At 47.9% G+C, this 19,211-nt stretch overlaps 1 protein-coding gene across 2 annotated transcripts in view; it reads right to left on the bottom strand.

Annotated features, from left to right (window-relative positions):
• The window catches only part of SRC (SRC proto-oncogene, non-receptor tyrosine kinase), a 130,644-nt gene that overhangs the window by 39,333 nt on the left and 72,100 nt on the right, over nucleotides 1-19,211 (bottom strand). The window contains exons 3-5 of one of the 2 annotated variants that reach the window (XM_060230905.1): nucleotides 8,569-8,814; nucleotides 8,030-8,129; nucleotides 5,157-5,174 (exon numbers count right to left, since the gene is read on the bottom strand). In XM_060230905.1, coding sequence (XP_060086888.1) covers nucleotides 5,157-5,174; nucleotides 8,030-8,129; nucleotides 8,569-8,806 — 356 coding nt within the window. In that variant the 5' untranslated portion in view covers nucleotides 8,807-8,814. The remainder of the gene's footprint in view (nucleotides 1-5,156; nucleotides 5,175-8,029; nucleotides 8,130-8,568; nucleotides 8,815-19,211) is intronic. The other variant, XM_060230906.1, reaches the window with a different exon arrangement.

Raw genomic sequence — 19,211 nt, forward strand, 5'->3', positions numbered from 1 at the left:
TCATCTGCCACATTGACACCCACTCACCCAGCCTCAACAGATCCCTTTGGAGTGCCTCACAATCCTCTCTGGTTCTCCTTCATTTTATCCTCACAACAACCCTGTGAAATAGATCAAACTAAAGGTATTTAACTGGTCTGAAGTCACCCAAGCAAGTTTCATGGCTGAGTGGAGGATTTGAAATACTGCTTTGAACAGTTCCTGCCCATTTCAATGGGACTGGTACGGGGGGTGGGGAGACTTCCCGGTAGGCTGAGAACCCATTAGTAAGAACAGGATATCTTGCTCAGATACACTGAATGTGCTCCAAATGCACCAATCCAAACACACTCCAGTCTCTTGTTGCTGCAATCTGAATCTACTCCGATGTGTGTGGGAGAGCTGTCTGTTCTTGGCACAAGAGACAGTTGTCCTGCCAAAAATAGCAACAGTAGCTGAGCTGCCCTACACGTCAAGAGGACCTTTGAACACAGAGCTTCCTGTTGGTAAGCTACGCTTATTAACTGGATGCCTTCTCAAGTGTCCCTGAGTAATGAGGCCACTGGCAATTGCTCCATGGTACTGCCAGGAAACACTTCTAATAGTCTGCTCTGCCACAGTCTCTAGCCTGGCAAGGCACTTTGCACATGCTCAGAAGCATGCTTTTTATTATAGCTTCCATCATCCCAGATTTAGTGCCTTTGGCACTAAAAACAGTTCTAGTCTGGCACTCAGCTCTGGCTGGAATGAAGCCTTCAAAGGATCCAATCTGTTGGATTTTCTTCACAGCATCAGTGCTCCCATACTGAAGATCACAGGGTTTTTTGTATTTTGAGGGTGGGGGGAAAGATTACTACTAGAAAACAATGTTGCAAGAACAAAATGTAGTGCTGAACATTTTTTGAAAGTGGTTTTATAGATTTAAAGTGCAGGAAAATGTTGCATCTCTTGGAGAACCAGTGTCATGTAGTGGCAAAGAATGTCAGACTACCATCTGGGAGACCCATGTTCAAATCCACATTCATGGCTGGAAGTTTACTGGGTGACCTTGGGCCAGCCACAGTCTCTCAGCCTAGCCTACCTCACAGGGTTGTTGTGAGGATAAAATTGAGCAGAAGAAAACAATGTAAGTCATTTTGGGTTCCCTCTGGGGAGAAAGGTGGGGTACAAATGAATTAAATATTTCTTAAAATGTAAGAAACATCTGGAGAGAAAAACCTAAAGGGACGGTCAAGATGATTTGATAGGTGCAAGACAAAGTTTTACTTAGAAAAAACCATTTCTCAGGAAGAGCTGCCTCCATGTGTTTTTAGATGTTTTTCCTGTCTTTTCATGCACAAATGTGAGGAAGTATTCTAGCCACCCACTTATAAAGAACCAGGTACAGACCCTCCCCATGTGGTGAGCAGCAGGGAGGGCAGATAGTGGATACACGTTCTCTGGGCCCCATGCCCTCCCTTCACACGATCACCTGCTGTTCGGCCTTTGGGCAAGTGTGGAAGAGAAGATATGGGTTTTCAGACCTCCCTGTCCACATCAGGCACCATATTCCCTCCCTACCCTACTACCAGAGAGATTTTGCCAAGTTTTTAAGTAGTAATAGGTAAATCACTATTTTGTTATATATAGCAATTCCCCCCCCCACACACACACTGTTAAATCACCATCAAGCTATGGTAACCCCATAGCGTTTTCAAGGCAAAAGATCAGAGGTGGTTTTCCATTGCCTGCCTCAGTGTAGTGACCCTGGTATTTTTTGGTGGTCTCCCATCCAAATATTGACCAAGGCTACTCTAACGAGACTGGGCTAGCCTGGGCTATCCAGGTCAGGGCTGATGTACTAACTCTCAAAATATTACTTTAAAAGATGGCCAGAAAAAAGTCTGATGGTGGCAGGGAGAGACAAGTGGGAGGGGAGACTACTGAGTAAATCTCTGTACAGAAGCACCACTGCTTCTGCCTCTGCAGTCACAACAGCCAGGGCTTTTTTGGGGCAGGAGCGCACAGGAGCGGAGTTCCACCTGGGCTGGCTGGGGCTCCAGCTGGCACTCTGGGGAAGGCACAGGGAGGCATCTTTAAATGGCTTCCTGATGGCTTCAGCCTTCCTCAGCGTGCCTGCTGGGGAAGGCACAGTGGAGCTCCTGCTTCTACATTCACTGAGCAGTGCAGAAATTCTGTGTATGCAGCTGGGTCAGCTGAAGGAACCTCAACAGCAGGTGCAGGGGGGCAGATGTAACACTTTATCATCTGCATGGCTTAGTGGCACAAGCAGACAGAGAATGCAATCCTCATCCAAGTCGCTTGTATCCCACTAGAGGCAATTTAAGCAGCCCAGCTTTGTGCATGATTAGAGTAATGGAGAAGGAAGTCATGAATGAATGGAAAAACTGGGAGGGGTGGAATCACACAGACATTAGAATAAGCTTAAATTAACAGTGCTTTCATGCTGCCTGTGCCTGGTGCACCCACTTCACATATTCTCTGTCCAATTCAAATCACTAGATTCTAGCAGACCTCAGCCCACCACTACTCCATTGTGTTCCAAGTCAGCTGAGTGTTGGTTATATTCCCTTTTCAATAAAGAGCAGGCAGACTTTGTGTCAAGCAGGATGAGGGGGTCCTACCATTCCAGCATACCAGATAGCCTGCTTAACACTATCACCTAAGTGGAGCCATGGTGAATTTAATGGCTATTATACAATGCAATCAAACAGGCCCACATCCTTCTGTAGCCATTGGTTTAGATAGCCAGTGTGATGTAGTGGCTAGACTGTTGGAAGAGGATCTGGGAGACCTGGGTTCAAATTCCCACTCTGCCAGGGAAGCTTTCTGGGTGACCTGGGGACCAGCCCAACCTACCTCACAGGTTTTTGTTTATTTATTTTATTCCACTTATATCCCACCCTCCCCGCCAAGGCAGGCTCAGTCTACTAAGCATTGTACCGTTTACTCAACATACTGTAATAATACTTTTGTATTGTGCACATAAAAGCTGAGCTTCATATCCTGCCAAGTCACAAGGATAGCGTTCCTATAGGACTGCATCCCCTTCACATTGCAAAGAAAAATTTCATTTTTAATCACCCCCTCCCAAAGAAACCCACAGATGCCATCTTTACGAGAAAGGAAGACAACCCTGGATGTAAGATGACCCCACTCCAAAGTTATACAAATAAAAATATTTTCATTACTGGACTGTAACTAGTACAGGAATGTAAGACAACCCACCCTTTTTGATGGCATTAACAGGTGTGGGGGGATCTAGTCTTGCATGTGAATAAATACAGTAGAGTCCATCCTAGCCCTCAGCTTAAACCATGGAAGGAGGTTTTTTTTAAAGTATGGTTTTCCCACCACCAGCTCTCAGAAACAGTACAGTCCTCCAAAGGATGCTGCTATATTTTGCTACATATATAGATCAGAAGAGTGGAATTCAAATGAAGGAGGAGAGAAGTATGGCCTTTTTGGTGACAATATGAGGAAAGTGCTCATGGGGAATGAAAATAGTCTCTTCCCTTATCAGGGTACCTGTTTCCACTACAGAGATTTTTGATACTATAACTGAGGAAGAAGAGTCAAGAATTTCTCTTGAGCAGGGGTCGTTTTGTAGAAAAATAGGTGGTGGAGCTCACTAGCATAACTCATTAGCATATGCCACCCCTCCCCTCCACCAGCCAAAAGCAACCCAATGCAAGAAAGCAGAGCCCTGGGCGAGTGAGGCCTGCTTGGGCTAGCTAGAGATCCAACCAGCCCAAGCAGGCTTCACTCACCTGGGGCTCTCCTTGGCCATCCTCCCCCCACAGTCAAAAGGCCAGCAAGCCACTCGCCACCAAAAATCACAAAAGAAGTGGGGAAAGGGTGGCGCAGCTTCTCCAAGTATTAATGAGGGCTGCTGGGGGTGTGGCAAGGCTCCTAGTGGCAGGCTGGCTGCCTACTCTCCTAACCCAGGGATTATTATGCAGCTGTACCTACTATTCAATGGACAAGGTAGGTGGGGAGGAGGAGGTGGAACTCTCAGAAAGGTTCAGGAGCTGTGCTCCTGTGAGCTCCGGCTGAATTCAAGGCCTGCTCTTGGGTATCCCTACAGCAAAGGTCCCCAACATTTTTGTGCTTGCAGGCACATTCTGACACTATCAGAGGCACATACATGAAATTGTTGCAACAAAATGGCTGCTGCAGGAGGTGGAGCCAGCCACAAATGGCTACTATAGCTTCCTATCAGTTCATACAATGAAGCTATTTGTGCTGTAGTGGCAGCTGCTGTGAAAGCAATGTTTTAAAAAAATCTTCACAACCAATCAAATCTCCAATAGCCAATAAGAAGATCTGAGGGCAAAATCTTCACCTGCCCCCTCCCACTTTCTAAAAGCACTTGGCAGGTGCCAAGAACCATGTTTGGCAGACACTGTGGTATTCGCATGATTTCACTGCTTATGATACTTCAGGAACAAGAAATACAGCATTACTATTCTTAAAATTTATGTTGACAGTATTAATGGAAGAATGTATGCATAAGGACCAATAACACAAAGACAATGATTCTCCAGTGGACCCTTTGGAACCAACTTCTTAATAACTCATAGAGAAAGATATAATGGGATTTAGTTATGTCTAGCTTTTCATATATCAGAAGTATTAAGCTTGATTATTGTAGCTCATAACTCAGAGTTCTTTTGGATCAACTGATCACTGCATTTATTTATTTAGATATATGTTCTGCACTTTTCTCCCTGATGGGACCCAAAGCAACTTACATCATTCTCCTCTTCTCCAGTTTAACCTCACAACAACTTTGTAAAGTAAGTCAGTCTGAGAGAGAGTGACTGGCTCAAGGTCACCCAGCTATCTTTCATGGCAGTGCAGCGATTTGAACCTGGGTCTCCCAGATCCCAGTCCAACATTCTAACCACTCTACATACTGCCTCTCATCTCCCCACCAAACCAGGAATGCAGATTCTAAATCCATTTGCAGCAATACTTTTGGGATATGCCATCTGCTTGAATACAAGGTAAAAGCAACCCCCACGAAAGAATTATACTTATGCAGCCACGCCACAAGCACTTCAGGTTAATATGTAACATTACATTGCCCTCCACCCACCATCCTTAGTCTGCAGTTTAGGCACCAGAACAGCTTTTAGGCTTATTCCAATATCAATCAAATAGAAGATACACACCTGACATCCACCTTTCTCCTAAATGAAAGCATGAGGAGGCAGGATATGAGAGAAAGAGAGAGAGAAAAAGAGACAGGGCTTAGATTAAAAGAACTGCAGGTTTAAGATGCTATTCAAAAGTGAATGAAAGTATGTATGCATAAGCACCGAAAGCTGTAAAACCATGGTTTTCAGACTACATTCCTGGGATCTATGGAGTTCTTCCAAGGTTTATTTGGAACTTGTCTGGAGACAGTCAATACAGATGGAACAGCAGGCCTGACTAACACTCTGCATGAACTAACAGTGCACCATAAAGTATGGGCCAGAATCCTCCCATAATGCTAAGGGTCTCCATGATAGATAAGCCAATATAAAAAAGGCCTCTGGAAGGGTAAGTAGCATTTGAACACGATTGCCCCAAGATCTTGCTTTCCCCCTGCCTGTACCCTAGCAACACAAGGAAGGGCATAGCCAAGACCTCAGTCAGATTTTTCCACCAAGGAGGTAAAAATGACATTCTGCCTTCCAAGCGACAAGTGTTTTTTGGAACACACCGTCTATATCATTCAGAGGGGGCAGACATTCAATTCTGCTCACCCCAGGAGACTGGCCACTCATCCAAATCTCTCTAATTGAAGGGATGAGCCCGCGTGCCAGAAAACCTTAGAGTTTTAAGATTAAACCCATCTTAGCGATGCACCACTAACCCTCTTTAAATTGGAAATCCCTTAATATGCCATGCAGAGTTTTCCATCTCTAACAAAAAGTGCATCTAGGAGAAACTGCAAACAGGGCCACGACAGGGATAACTATTCCCTCCTCCTACCAATATGTTGTTTGTCCGCAGCATCTGGTAAGAGATAAACTGCATGTTCAAAGGAGGGAAGGGAGATTAAAAAGAAGCAACAAACCCGTTAGCCAACCTGTGGCCTGTTGCGAAGACCTCATTGTGTTAGAAGTTTCAGGCTCAGAGGGGGAAAAATACCAATAGACCAGAGGTGTGTCAAAATAGCTGACAGGGCAAATGCAGCACTGAGAGAGAACAGCAAGTGGCTGAAAAACATGCTTGCTAGGAGGAGGATGCAACATCTGCTACGAAGAATCCACATCCATCTGCCCAGTCATATGGCAATAATATCAGTAATTGTTTACCAAGGTTTTTTTTTTTAATGTGTTAAGTGCTCTACAATCTTCAGCCTCTTGTCTGTGACCCCAGGAAGTATCACCATATTTTCCCCCTATCTCTGAAACAGGGATGTGACAGACCTTCCACTCTTCACTAGACTGCTCTAGTTCTCAAAAGGGGGGGGGGGGAGCTAAACACTCCCAGGCAAATTTGCCATGGGTAGATTTTTTTCATTGGAACAGGTTGCTCATGTAAGCTGCTTGTTCAGGGTCCTGGGTGTAGAAGATGGATACCTGAACAGTTGGATCTTGCAGAGCCCAACTGAACAGCAAATGACCCATCCCATCAAGACGTTTTTGCCCTTCCACATATGTGTGGGTATCCCCTCTAGGAAGCATCCTGTAGATGCTTCTTTTTCTGCAACTCACGCTGAAATGGGGGTATTTCTGTCCAGAATCAATAGCCCATGATGGATACAGAAAGAATTTTTGGGGAAAGGTTTACATTTGAAACTACAAAAGGACCTTCGCTGGGAATCCTGACTAAGCATGTCATTTGAAATTACAGAGGGATGTTAGCTGAGAAACTTGACTCAGCTATCTTAGAGCTTGAAAGTTCTCATGTGGTTCTTCTACTTCCACCCAAATGAGGTTTTGCATTGTCACCACTATCTGACTGTATTAGCCCAATTTCCTGGGCATCAAGATTCATCTCCACTGGCTGCTAGAGAGCTGGGAAGAAAGTACATGTGGAGTTGAATCATTTTCCAAGTGCTTAAGTACTGACACAGAGCAGACTAGGAAATTAAAATGGCCCTGGGATGAGGCAGGTGGTTAATGTCTGCATTACTGCAAGCCAGCATTTCAGGGGTCACTCTGCTCAGACTACATCAGCAGCACCAAAGACAGGCATCCTCTTAGCCACCGACTCTGGTAGTGGCATGCAAGGAGGCAACTGGTGAGCACTGTCACCGCTGAAGGGTTTGAGCCAAGCAACTCCTGCAGCACTGGGGGAGCTTCTCAGGCTCACCCCCTGGCTGTCAATGACCCTCCAGGGTAGCAGCACACCAAGAGACTTCTCTGTAAGTTAAAGGTTTGGTCTGCTCTCCTGCACTGACAAAAGCATAAGGCTGGACTCATGGCCCCTCCCTGCCAGCGGTGGCCAAAGAAGTGAAACGCAGCAAAGAATGTATTGAGTATAATGTCTGCATGTCACACATTTTGTTTAACTCAACACCACTGGGGGGGTGGGGGGGATGCTAGAAGCACAGTGGAGGAATGGCCACTCAAGCCCTGCAATATGTAGTTCAGCCCTTGGTAGGGAAGGCTGCTAGGTGGAGATTCCTGCCAAAGCAGGGTTCTATTACCTGTCACTGGCAGCTCTGCAAGCAAGGAGGAAAAGGAGAAAGAACTGCGTGCGAGCTTATATGTACTGTATAATTTTCTCCAGCACTGCTAGATTACTGAGAGGCAAAAAAAGAAGCCACTTTAAACCAAGAACTGCTCCTTGAAGGCCATGATCCAGCAAAGGACAGGGCACTTTAGTTTATATTGAGCTGGTAAAGACAATCTCAACCCTCTAAGCCAGAGCTGCTGTAGGTTTGCTTTCAAGTGACCCAACAGCCTAAATGAACCTGAGAAAACAACACCATGCTGCTCTTTCTACCTTCCTGAGCACAAGCATGGACAGCTGTAGCATGCAATCAAAGAAAAAGTTTACTGAGCTGTTTGATGCATCTTTCAGTCCCTGAGCCAATGGTACTTACGTGTTATTGAGGATTTGGAGACGTTCCCCTTTCTTGAATGAAAGATCTGATTCTGTCCGGGACTCATAATCATAGAGGGCCACAAATGTAGTGACTCCACCTGGGAAGGAAACCGATTCAGGTGAGTTCAATGGCCACATTATCTTTATTGGAGACCAATATTATACCTTAGGGGCAGCATGCACCAAGGAAATTAACACATTTAGTCACATGCTATCCTAATGGTTATGGTGCCCTCTTGATTGCGGCACATGTAGGTAAATGTTGCAGCTTTTGAGAACTATCCCGCCTCTGCAGGTTTAAGTACAGAGGAATAAAACTGGTGAAAGATACCACCCATGCTTATTTTGCAGAAAAAGCTCAGCAGGAGCTCATGTGTATATTAGGCCACACCACCTGGTCTGGAAGTACGTGGCTGTCACATGGTGGGTCAGGCCAGCCGGAGACCTGGCGGAGCTCTGCTCCTGGGGGCTCCAGCAGAAAAAAAGCCCTGGAAACCAGGATTCAAAAGTCTTGCTCAAGACAGGAGCCATACTGACCAGATAGTGCCCCACAGCGCTGAGGAGAGGTGACCATACTAGATGTATTTGAGCCCCCAAAGAGCTTTGTTTCTGGAGTGGTGCTGCCATGTAAACGGCTGGGAGTCCGGTGGGCATCCGAGACAGTGGTCTTGTTTGGTGTCTGTGATGCAGAACAGCCCCCGTGGATGTTCTCCGTGGATTCCAGGCTGCGTCTCCGCTGACTGGGGTCTTTGGGTTTGCTCTTACTGCTCCCCATGATCCAAGCTGCAGGAAAAGAGAAGTCACAAACAGGTTAATCTCAAGTCTCTTGCCCACTAAGAAGTAAACTCATCAGCCAGTTTATGGTTTCTTGAGGGAACAAAGTTTGGTGTAGTGGTTAAGTGTGCGGACTCTTATCTGGAAGAACCGGGTTTGATTCCCCACTCCTCCACTTGCACCTGCTGGAATGGCCTTGGGTTAGCCATAGCTCTGGCAGAGGTTGTCTTTGAAAGGGCAGCTGCTGTGAGGGCCCTCTCCAGCCCCACCCACCTCACAGGGTGTCTGTTGTGGGGAGGAAGGTAAAGGAGATTGTGAGCCACTCTGAGACTCTTCGGAGTGGAGGGCGGGATATAAATCCAATATCATCATCTTCTTTTTATCATGTACAAGTTTGCCAGATCAAAATATTCACATGAACACAGATGCAGCCTCCTTATGACATTGGTTTATTGAGGTCAGGGCTTTTATTTGTAGAAAAAGTCCAGCAGGAACTTATTTGCATATTAGGCTACACCCTTGATATAACTATTGTTTCACAGGAAAGGCTTTTATATAGAAAAAGCCCAGCAGGAGCTCATTTGTATATTAGGCCAAACCCCCTGATGCCAAGCCAGCCGGAACTGCATTTCTGCTCAAAAAAAGTCTTGATTGAGGTCAGTATTGTCTACTCTGACTGGCAGTTCTCCAAGGTTTCACATCACTGAACCCTGTAAACCAGAGACTGAACCGGGGACCTTCTGCATGCATATCAATTGCCCCAACACCGAGCCATGACCATTTCCCTCATCTGAACAAGAAACAGCAGATGCTTTAGAGGTCAAGGTTCATTCCAAGTAACAGTCACTGTTTCAGAGCTACCAGACTGGCAAGTAAGATCCAGATCTGGCCAGAGGAAATATTGTTGCCCATTTTTGTACCTGCCTTTTTAAATTCAAACATTAGCCATCTTACACCATCTTGAACTGCTTGGAAGAAAGATTGTATAATCTAGAAAACCAGACAGCGCTGGCAAATGATTCCACAAAGACCCTGCTCATGTGTTACAGTGAATACACAGATATTCTACATGCATCTCATACATACGTAGGAAAGAGCCAGCACATGTTCACCGTGTAATGGACACTAGGGATCAGTAGCTGCATAAATGTGGGTTTTGTATCACACACCCAGCTATACATGCATTGAATAAAATGTGAGAGTTATAGAACCATAGAGTTGGAAGGGGCCATACAGAACATCTAGTCCAATCCCCTGCTCCTTGCAGGATCAGCCTAAAACATCTCTGTATATGTAACACATGTATTCTTTAAAATGTCAAGTATATACAGACTATATATGTGTTCACTATGATTTGTGAACAGGACTGTGCAGGCAACCTGTCTGGTGTCGATTCACTGTGTGGGGCAGAAGAGTGGGCTGATCCACCTTTGCTGGGTTGTCTGCATGAAGCAAACATGTGGAGGAAATGTAAATGTACACCACCCTCACCTGCTAATTATGGGGAGGGAGTGTGTGCATGGGTACTTCCTCCACATGTTCACATCATGCAAACATAGCAATTTCATGGAGGGGGGGTGGCAGGCCAGCATGTTCATGTGTGCTGTCCCTTCCTGAGTGGAGATTCAGTGCACAGATGGATTGTCTGCACAAGGCTTCTGTTGCAACCTACATATCTTGGGTACTGTTTGTTTTTTGGTAGTGTCTTCTTTCTTGGACTGGAGTTCACATGGCCAGATGCATGAAAGGTTGCCAGCTGACCAAATCCTCTTATCTTCCTTTGATACAATTGACCTCTGAACAGAAATGTAACAGCCCCCTGCCAAGTCTGCATTTCATGGCCTTTTGGCCCCACTGTCTGCAAACATTTCTTTCAGGGTACTCATTCAGTGTCACGCAGAGGGTGACTTCATGGATTTGATGACATAAAAATAAGTCTTTAAAGAGCCACAGGACTCTTTTCTGTTTTCACTCATCCTAGGGTTACCAATTCTGGACTGGGACATTCCAAAAGATTTGGGGATGAAGTCTTGAGGGGTGAGATTTAGGGAGGGGAGAGACTTTGGTGGTGTATAATGCCATAGAACTCACCCTCCAAAGCAGCCATTTTCTTAAAGGGGACTGGTTTGGAGGTCAGTGGTAATTCTGGGAAATCTCTAGGCCTCACCTGGAGGTTGGCATCCCTAACCCACATTGGCTCCACACCAGCAATCCCATTCCATTAGGCTTGCCAATCCACAGGTCCTAGTGGGGGATCTCCTGGTTTGGCAGGCTCTTTCCCACCCCCAGTCAGCTGGCTGGCAGGGGGAAGCCCGGCTCCAACAGCCTCCATGTGCCTTCAAACCACAGAAGGCTTAAGAATGTGCTGGGAACAGCTTGCTTCTAGAAAGGTGTTTGTGCTCCTTTAAATCTTCCAGCCAGGTTGAATGGGGGTGGGGCGAGCCTGCAGAACAATGTGCCTGTTGGAAGGGAAGAAAAGAAGCCCAGAACCTCCGTTTGTTTTACAGTCCCATAAGAAGCAGTTTGCACACTAAAATAGTAACCTCTGGTTTCCCTATGTTAAGTCTGACAAACTGGGTTGAGTATAGGGCAATCGACAACTCCCATGATGAGTAAATTGCCACAGTGAGACCACAAAGTGTGTGCTTCCAAACTGTATTTATTTTGGCTGCCGTGTGTGTCTGTGTGCATATGTGAGAGAGAGCGGAAGTGCAGCCAGTTCCTGGGGAATGATGAAATGAAGACTATATTCAGGAGAAATGCACTGCTGTATTTTTATTTATTTTAGGAAATGGAAAAGTCTCCTGGCTCCACCCCCAAAGTCCCTAGGTATTTTCTGAGTTAGAGTTGGCAACCCTACATGTCATCAATAACCATCCACTTAGAGGGAGACAAATCCACTCCTTATCACGATGTGGTCTTTGACTTGCTTGACTGAGAGTGTAACAGGAACAGCACTTCTCCTCTTGAGTGTGCTCATGAAGGCATCTCCCACTTTACTCAAAAGATGCAGCACACATGAAAATGAGATACAGATTCATCAACCACTCACTGGCGTGTGTGAAGAAGATGATGATATTGGATTTATATCCTGCCATCCACTACGAATTTCAGAGTCTCAGAGCGGCTCAAAATTTTCTCTATCTTCCTCCCCCACAACAGACACCCTGTGAGGTGGGTGGGGCTGAGAGAACTCACAGCAGCTGCCCTTTCAAGGACAACCTCTGCCAGAGCTATGGCTGACCCAAGGCCATTCCAGCAGGTGCAAGTGGAGGAGTGGAGAATCAAACCCGGTTCTCCCAGATAAGCGTCCACACACTTAACCACTACACCAAACTGGCTCTGGTGAAGCTCACTTCTCTAAGTAGCAAATGGGTCCCATTCACTTCCCCCATATGGTGCCATTTTCCCATTAGATGATCACCATGTGACAAACTTATCCATACACAAGTAATATCTGCCAGATTTCCAAATATCATTTCAAGCAGGGTTGCCAGTTTCCAAGTGGCACCTGGATATTGCCTGCTATTACAATTCCTCTCCAAATGACCACAATCAGTTTACTCTAGCAAAAATGGCTGCTTTGGAGGATGGACTCTATGGAGTCATATGTCCCATCCTTCCCCAGCCCCCACTCCCAAAATCTCCAGGTATTTCCCAACTCAGAGCTGGTAACCCTACACTTTATACACTAAAAAAAGCACAGCCTTTGTTTGAAGGTCAAACAAAAAATGGGCAATACCAGCCATACCATAAGGAAAACTGATATGACTTGCCAGGAATGGATTGTGAGGACAAATGAACAGCTGTCACAATTTATTATTGTTTTACTACAGGCATCTTGTTTATTGTTTCTTCTAAAAACTGGCCTCATGCCTATGCTGCCAGCAGGCTGTAGCAGCAACCAGAAGACGACGCCATGAGTCATACCATGACTCACGGTGACCCCATCCATGGGGCATTCCAGGCAAGAGACAAACAGAGGTGGTTTGCCATTGTCTTCCCCTGCATAGCAACCCCAGATGGGTAGGCATGTTGGTCTGAAGCAGCAGAACAAAGTTGGAGCCCAGTGGGTCCTTTAAGACCAGCAAAGTTTTATTCAAGGTATGGGAATTCTGGGGCAGTTCACTATTTGCCCCCCTAGCATTAAATCCAAACATATAAATTTAGCTTGTTATTCCTGTTTGCATCTGTTAAAACATCTTCATTCTGTTGAATGCTAATTTGCTGTCCAACCTCTACCTATATGCATGGAGTGGTAACTCCCATTCCCATGTATGTGAGGAAGTGTGCATGCACACAAAAGCTCATGCCTCAAATAAAGCTTTGTTGGTCTTAAAGGTGCCATTGGTCTTGAACTTTGTTCTGTAATAATAATAATAATAACTTTTTATTTATATCCCGCCCTCCCCGCATAGCAGGCTCAGGGCAGCTTACAACACATAAATACAGTATACAATAAAACCATAATACATAATAATACATTTAGATAAAACCATCATTTAAAACAGCTTATATTAAAATTAAATTAACATTAAGGCGCTATAACATAGATCTTATGAAATTCAGTGGCTAACATCTTCACCGTATCTATCTTATCTCAGCATTAAATGAAGGCCAATTTAAATAGAATGGTCTTGCAGGCCCTGCGGAACTGGTCCAAGCATCGCAGGGCCCGCACTTCCTCCGGGAGTTGTTTCCACAGTAGTGGAGCTGCGACAGAGAAGGCCCGTTCCCGGGTAGTCTTCAATCTGGCCTCCTTTGGCCCAGGGATATTCAACTGGTTCTTTCCAGCTGACCTCAGCACTCTCTGGGGTTCATATGGGGAGAGACGGTCCCTCAGGTAGGCAGGTCCTCGGCCATATAGGGCTTTAAAGGAAATGACCAGCACTTTGTAACGAACCCGGTATACCACTGGCAGCCAGAGCAGTTCGCACAGCCCTGGCCCTGTAGCAACCCCAGTCTTCCTCGGTGGTCTCTCATCCAAGTATTAACTATGGCTATCCCCCACTTAGCTTCCAAGCTCTGACAAGCTTGGGCTAAACTGGACTATTCAGGGTGCTCAGCAGCAATTAAGCACATCTCACATACAATTGGGGAGGGATGGTGGCTCAGTGGTAGAGCATCTGCTTGGGAAGCAGAAGGTCCCAGGTTCAATCCCTGGCATCTTCAACTAAAAAGGGTCCAGGCAAATAGGTGTGAAAAACCTCAGCTTGAGACCCTGGAGAGCCGCTGCCAGTCTGAGAAAACAGTACTGACTTTGATGGACCAAAGGTCTGATTCCGTATAAGGCAGCTTCATATGTTCATATGTTCAATCATCTCATACAGTCCAGCAAATCAATTTCATAGCAGCATTAGCAGCTACCTGCCGGCTAAATATCTTTCTTAGCTGTGGCTTATTTTATTAGGTTATTTTTCTTAGAAGTTTTTTTTAAAGAATTCCAATTTACTTTCCAATGAAAGAACACTCCCAAATTGAGGTACGCTGTTACAAGATGATAACACACTAAATGATTTCCCAAGAGCTAAAAAACCCAATAAATGTAATCACTAAACAACTTGGCAGATGACATCAAGTATTTGGATCTTAAAAACCCTTCTTTTAAAATAAGATCATTAATCCTGCAAATCACAGTAGAAAGCTGGTTCCATAATTGGAGAACTATGGTGGACAACAGCTGCTCAGAAATGGCCACCAGTTGGTGCAAGTTGGAAAGACAGGTTGCTTACCTGTAACTGTAGATCTTCGAGTGGTCATCTGTGCATTCACACTCATGGGATAGTGCGCCTGCGCCGATCCCCGAATCGGTATCTGAAAAAGCCCGGGATTTTTCCGCGCTCGGCGCCAACGAGCATGCGCAGGCGACCCACTGCGCATGCCCACCAGCGCCCGCGCGGCAATCCCGCCAGTTCCTCCCTGACCGCTGAAAGCCCCTTACTGAAGAGAGACCGTCAGCAGCGGGGAAGGAGGGCGGGTAGTGTGAATGCACAGATGACCACTCGAAGATCTACAGTTACAGGTAAGCAACCTGTCTATCTTCTTCGTGGTCTCTGTGCCTCACACTCATGGGAGATTAGCAAGCAAAGCATACCTGGAGGCGGGAAGACGGTCAGCCTGAAGAAACAGCTTGCAACACCGCAGCTCCCAACCGAGTCCTCTGCTGAGCATGCACGTCCAGCGCGTAGTGCTTCATGAAGGCATGCGGAGAAGACCAGGTAGCCGCCTTGCAGACATCGGAAAGGGACACCCCCTTCAGGAATGCCACCGACGTGGCCATCGCCCTTGTGGAGTGTCCACGAACAGGTCCAGGCAAAGGCTTCTTAGCCAACAAATAACAAAGTTTGATCGTCTCAGTAAGCCATTTGGACAGTCTCTGAGAGGAAATTTTGGACCCTAACTTTGGGGCAGAGTAGGAAACAAAAAGTTGATTGTCCTTACGAAAACCCCGTGAACGATTCAAATAAAACAGGAGGGCACGCTTAACATCTAACGCGTGCAGTCTGCGTTCCTCATCCGAGGAAGGACTAGGGTAAAAGGTGGGTAACCAAACTTCTAAGTTAAGGTGAAACTGGGAAACCACCTTCGGGAGAAAAGTAATGTCTGGAGCCAGAGAGACCCCAGCCTCCCTAAAGGCAAGGTATGGGTAGTCACAACGCATCGCTGTGAGCTCCCCCGCACGACGTGCCGAAGTTATGGCAACTAAAAATGCAGTCTTCCAAGACAAAAGTTGCAGGGAACATGTCGCCATAGGCTCAAAGGGACGACGAGTCAACTTGTCCAGAACCAAAGTCAAGTCCCACAGCTGTGGAGGGGATCTAGACGGGGGATGAAGGCGGAACAACCCCTTCATAAATCTCTTGGACTGCGGGTGAGCAAAGACGGAGTAACCCTCAACTGAACCATGAAAAGCAGAAATAGCTGCTAAATAGACCTTAATGGATGAGAATACCAGCCCCTCATCCACCAAGGACAAAAGAAACTCAAAAACTGTGGGCAGCCCCACAGTGTCAGGTGACATTGGAGAGTCAGCCACAAAGTCACTAAACCTTTTCCACTTCCTCTCGTAAGAGGCACGGGTGGAAGGTTTCCTGCTACTCTGGAGCACTTGCTGAACCCTGGTGGAAAAGTCTAGTGGTCGATGAACCACGCTGTCAGCTTCAGGTGCGGCACGTTGTGATGGAACACGTGCCCTCCCTGGGCCGACAACAGGTCCGGTTCTGCCGGGAACTGGTAAAAGGTCCCCTTCGACTGCTGGAGCAGGATCGAAAACCAGCTCTGACGGGGCCACCACGGGGTCACCAGGATGCAACGTGGCTTCTCCTGCACTAATTTGTGGACCACCCTCGTTAGCAGAGGTAAGGGCGGGAACATGTACAGGAACCAGCCCTCCCACTGAAGTAGAAGTCCGTCTCCCAAGGAAGCCGGATCCGCACCTCCCCTGGCACAGAACAATGGGCACTTCTTGTTCTGCGCTGTGGCGAAAGCGTCCAACTGTGGGTAGCCCCAAAGTTGGAACACCGGCTCTAGGAACCTCCAATGCAGTTCCCATTCGTGAGGGGAGGCTCCACCCCTGCTGAGCGAGTCCGCCTGTATGTTGAGGACCCCCGGCAGATGTGTAGCTTTTACAAAAATGTCCCACTGGAGGCACTCCTCCCAGAGGTCCATCGCCAGCGAGCATAGCCTGCGAGACACTGTCCCCCCCTGTCGGTTTATATAACACAGGGCAGTGGTGTTGTCCGTAAGCAATGCCACAGTCTGTCCCACCAGCAGCGGGCGGAACGATCGAAGGGCAAAGTGAACTGCTAGCAGTTCCAGATAGTTTATGTGGCACCGGCTCAGTTTCGGTGGCCACTTGCCCCCCACACATAGCTCTTCCAGGTGGGCTCCCCACCCCCACATGGAGGCATCGGTAGCGATGGTTACTGTAGGGGTCGGCAGATGAAAAGGGGCCCCTTGACGGATATTGCTCTCTGTTCCCCACCATTGCAGGGAGCGGAGAGTCCCGGGTGGAATGGTGAACCTCTTCCGAGGTGAGTCCCTGAGAGGTCGAAAATGGCGCAAGAACCATATCTGTAGGCCTCTCATGTGCAGTCTTGCGAAACGTAGCACGCTTGTCGTCGCGGCCATCAGCCCCAGCATCCGCTGAAGCTGCTGAGCCGTGCCCCACTGCCGCCTTTGAAGTAGCTGTACCAGAGTGATAATGTCCTTCGCTCTCTGCGAAGGGAGGAATGCTCGATGTTGTTGAGTGTCCAACAGAGCCCCTATGAATTGAACTGTCTTTGAAGGAGTGAGATGGGACTTTTCCAGGTTGACTTGCAGGCCCAGGGTGCCAAGAAGACGCAGAGTGATAGCGATGTGGGTTGCTAGACTCTCCCTCGACTTCGCCACAAGAAGCCAATCGTCGATGTATGGAAAGACAACGACTCCCTGCAGACGAAGATGGGCAGCCACCACACTCATCAGCTTCGTGAACACCCGAGGAGCAGTAGACAGTCCAAACGGCAGGGCCCTGAATTGGAAGTGACGAGCACCCACTGCAAACCGTAGAAAACGCCTGAACGCTGGATGGATGCTGACATGAAAATAAGCATCCTTGAGGTCCAGAGTCGCCATCCAGTCTCCCTGATTGATGAGGGGCAGGATTGTTTGCAGCGTAGCCATTCTGAACTTCTGGTACAGAATAAATTTGTTCAGACTCCGAAGGTCCATGATAGGCCTTAGGCCTCCGTCCCTTTTGGGGACCAGAAAATACCGGGAGTAGAAGCCTCCCGTCCTGGCCTCCGGTGGAACTACCTCTATGGCTTGTTTCTGTAGGAGGTTGTTCACCTCCGTCAGCAGAGGTGGGGAAGGGGGAGTGGTGACTACCACGGACTGGTTCGGGGTCTGAACAAACTCTATTTTGTAGCCCTCTTCTATGATGGACAGAGCCCACCTGTCTGTGGAGATCAACTCCCAGGCCGGTAGGAAAGGGCGTAGGCGGATGGATGAATTCCCAATGGGGGCGATGACGCGTGCTTGGAAGAAGTCAAACCCCCTGCTTCTGGGAGCGAGCCCCCTTCGACTTGCTGGGCGGTTGTGACCCGTAACGGTTCCTGCCGTTGCCTGAGTAGGGTGATCGTTCGGATTGGGCAGGGCGAGGACGCCACTGCTCTGGGGAGAACTTCTGGTAAGGCTTTTTGGTCCAGGGTTTGGACCATTGCTTGGATTTGGAAGCCTTAGCAGCAGATTGGACACCCAAGTTCTTAGATGTCTTAACGCTCTTGTCGAACTCCTGGAGGGCCGAGTCAGTCGTTGTACTGAAAAGCCCGTCACCCTCGAATGGCAGATCCTCAATGAAGGTCTTAGTGTCCTGGTGGAGCGTGGTAGACCTGAGCCAGGAGTGCCGTCGGATACAGACTGCAGACGTGATCTGTTTGGCTGAAGCTTCCACCATATGTTTTGCTGCGGCCAGTTGTTGTCTGGCCACAGCGAGACCTTCTTTCTGTAGCCTGGTTGCAGCAGCTCTCTTGTCCTCGGTTAACGAGGAAAGGAAGGGGGAAAGTTGTTCCCACATGGCATACTGATATCTAGCCATGCAGGCGGCATAGTTAGACACCTTTATGCCGAGTGCCCCCGCGGAGTAGACCTTGCGGCCCATTCCATCGATCTTCCGCCCTTCTTTGTCCGGTGGGGAGGAGTGGACCTTCCTTGCCTTTGAAGAGGAGGAAACTACCACCGAGTTCGGGCGCGGATGGGTGAACAAAAATTCAGCCCCGGGCTCCTGGACCCTATACATATGGTCCAGTCGTTTGGATGAGACTGGCGTCGAGGAGGGTCGTGCCCAAGGCTCCTTGACCACTTGAAGGATCACCTTGGTCACTGGCAGAGCCACCGCAGTGGATGTGTTCCGTTGCATTATATCGAACACGTTGTCGTCCACTACAGGCTCTGGTTGCGTTACAGGCAGCTTGAGGGTGGCAGCAATCCGCTTCACAAGGTCCCCATAGGACTTCAGATCCTCCGACGGTGAGATCGGAAGATCCTCGGCCGTCTGGGAACCCGGTGAAGGCTCCAGTCCCTGGACTTCACTCTCCGATTCCGACGACGAGGAGTCTCTGTGTGTAGAGTGCTCCGAGAGCATCGGGGTCGACTCTCGCGGTGGAAGGATTGGTGTTCTTCGATCCGCATCTACCGGAACCAGCTGTCGATCCGGGGGAACCGATGCCGACGCAGAAGCCTTTCGGGACCGATGGGAAACCCTCGAGACCGATGAAAATTGGGATGCCTGCTCCCAATCGGGGTAGTCGTCCGGGTACCAACGACAGGTCTCGAACCGGGAGTAGGGAGGCTGCCACCTGCGTTGCTCCCACGATGGTATCGGGAAGCGTTGAGGAGGGTAGAAAGTTTCTCGCCTGACTCGGGGC

Source organism: Heteronotia binoei, chromosome 2, assembly GCF_032191835.1.
Source record: "Heteronotia binoei isolate CCM8104 ecotype False Entrance Well chromosome 2, APGP_CSIRO_Hbin_v1, whole genome shotgun sequence".
Classification (NCBI taxonomy): Eukaryota; Metazoa; Chordata; class Lepidosauria; order Squamata; family Gekkonidae; genus Heteronotia; species Heteronotia binoei.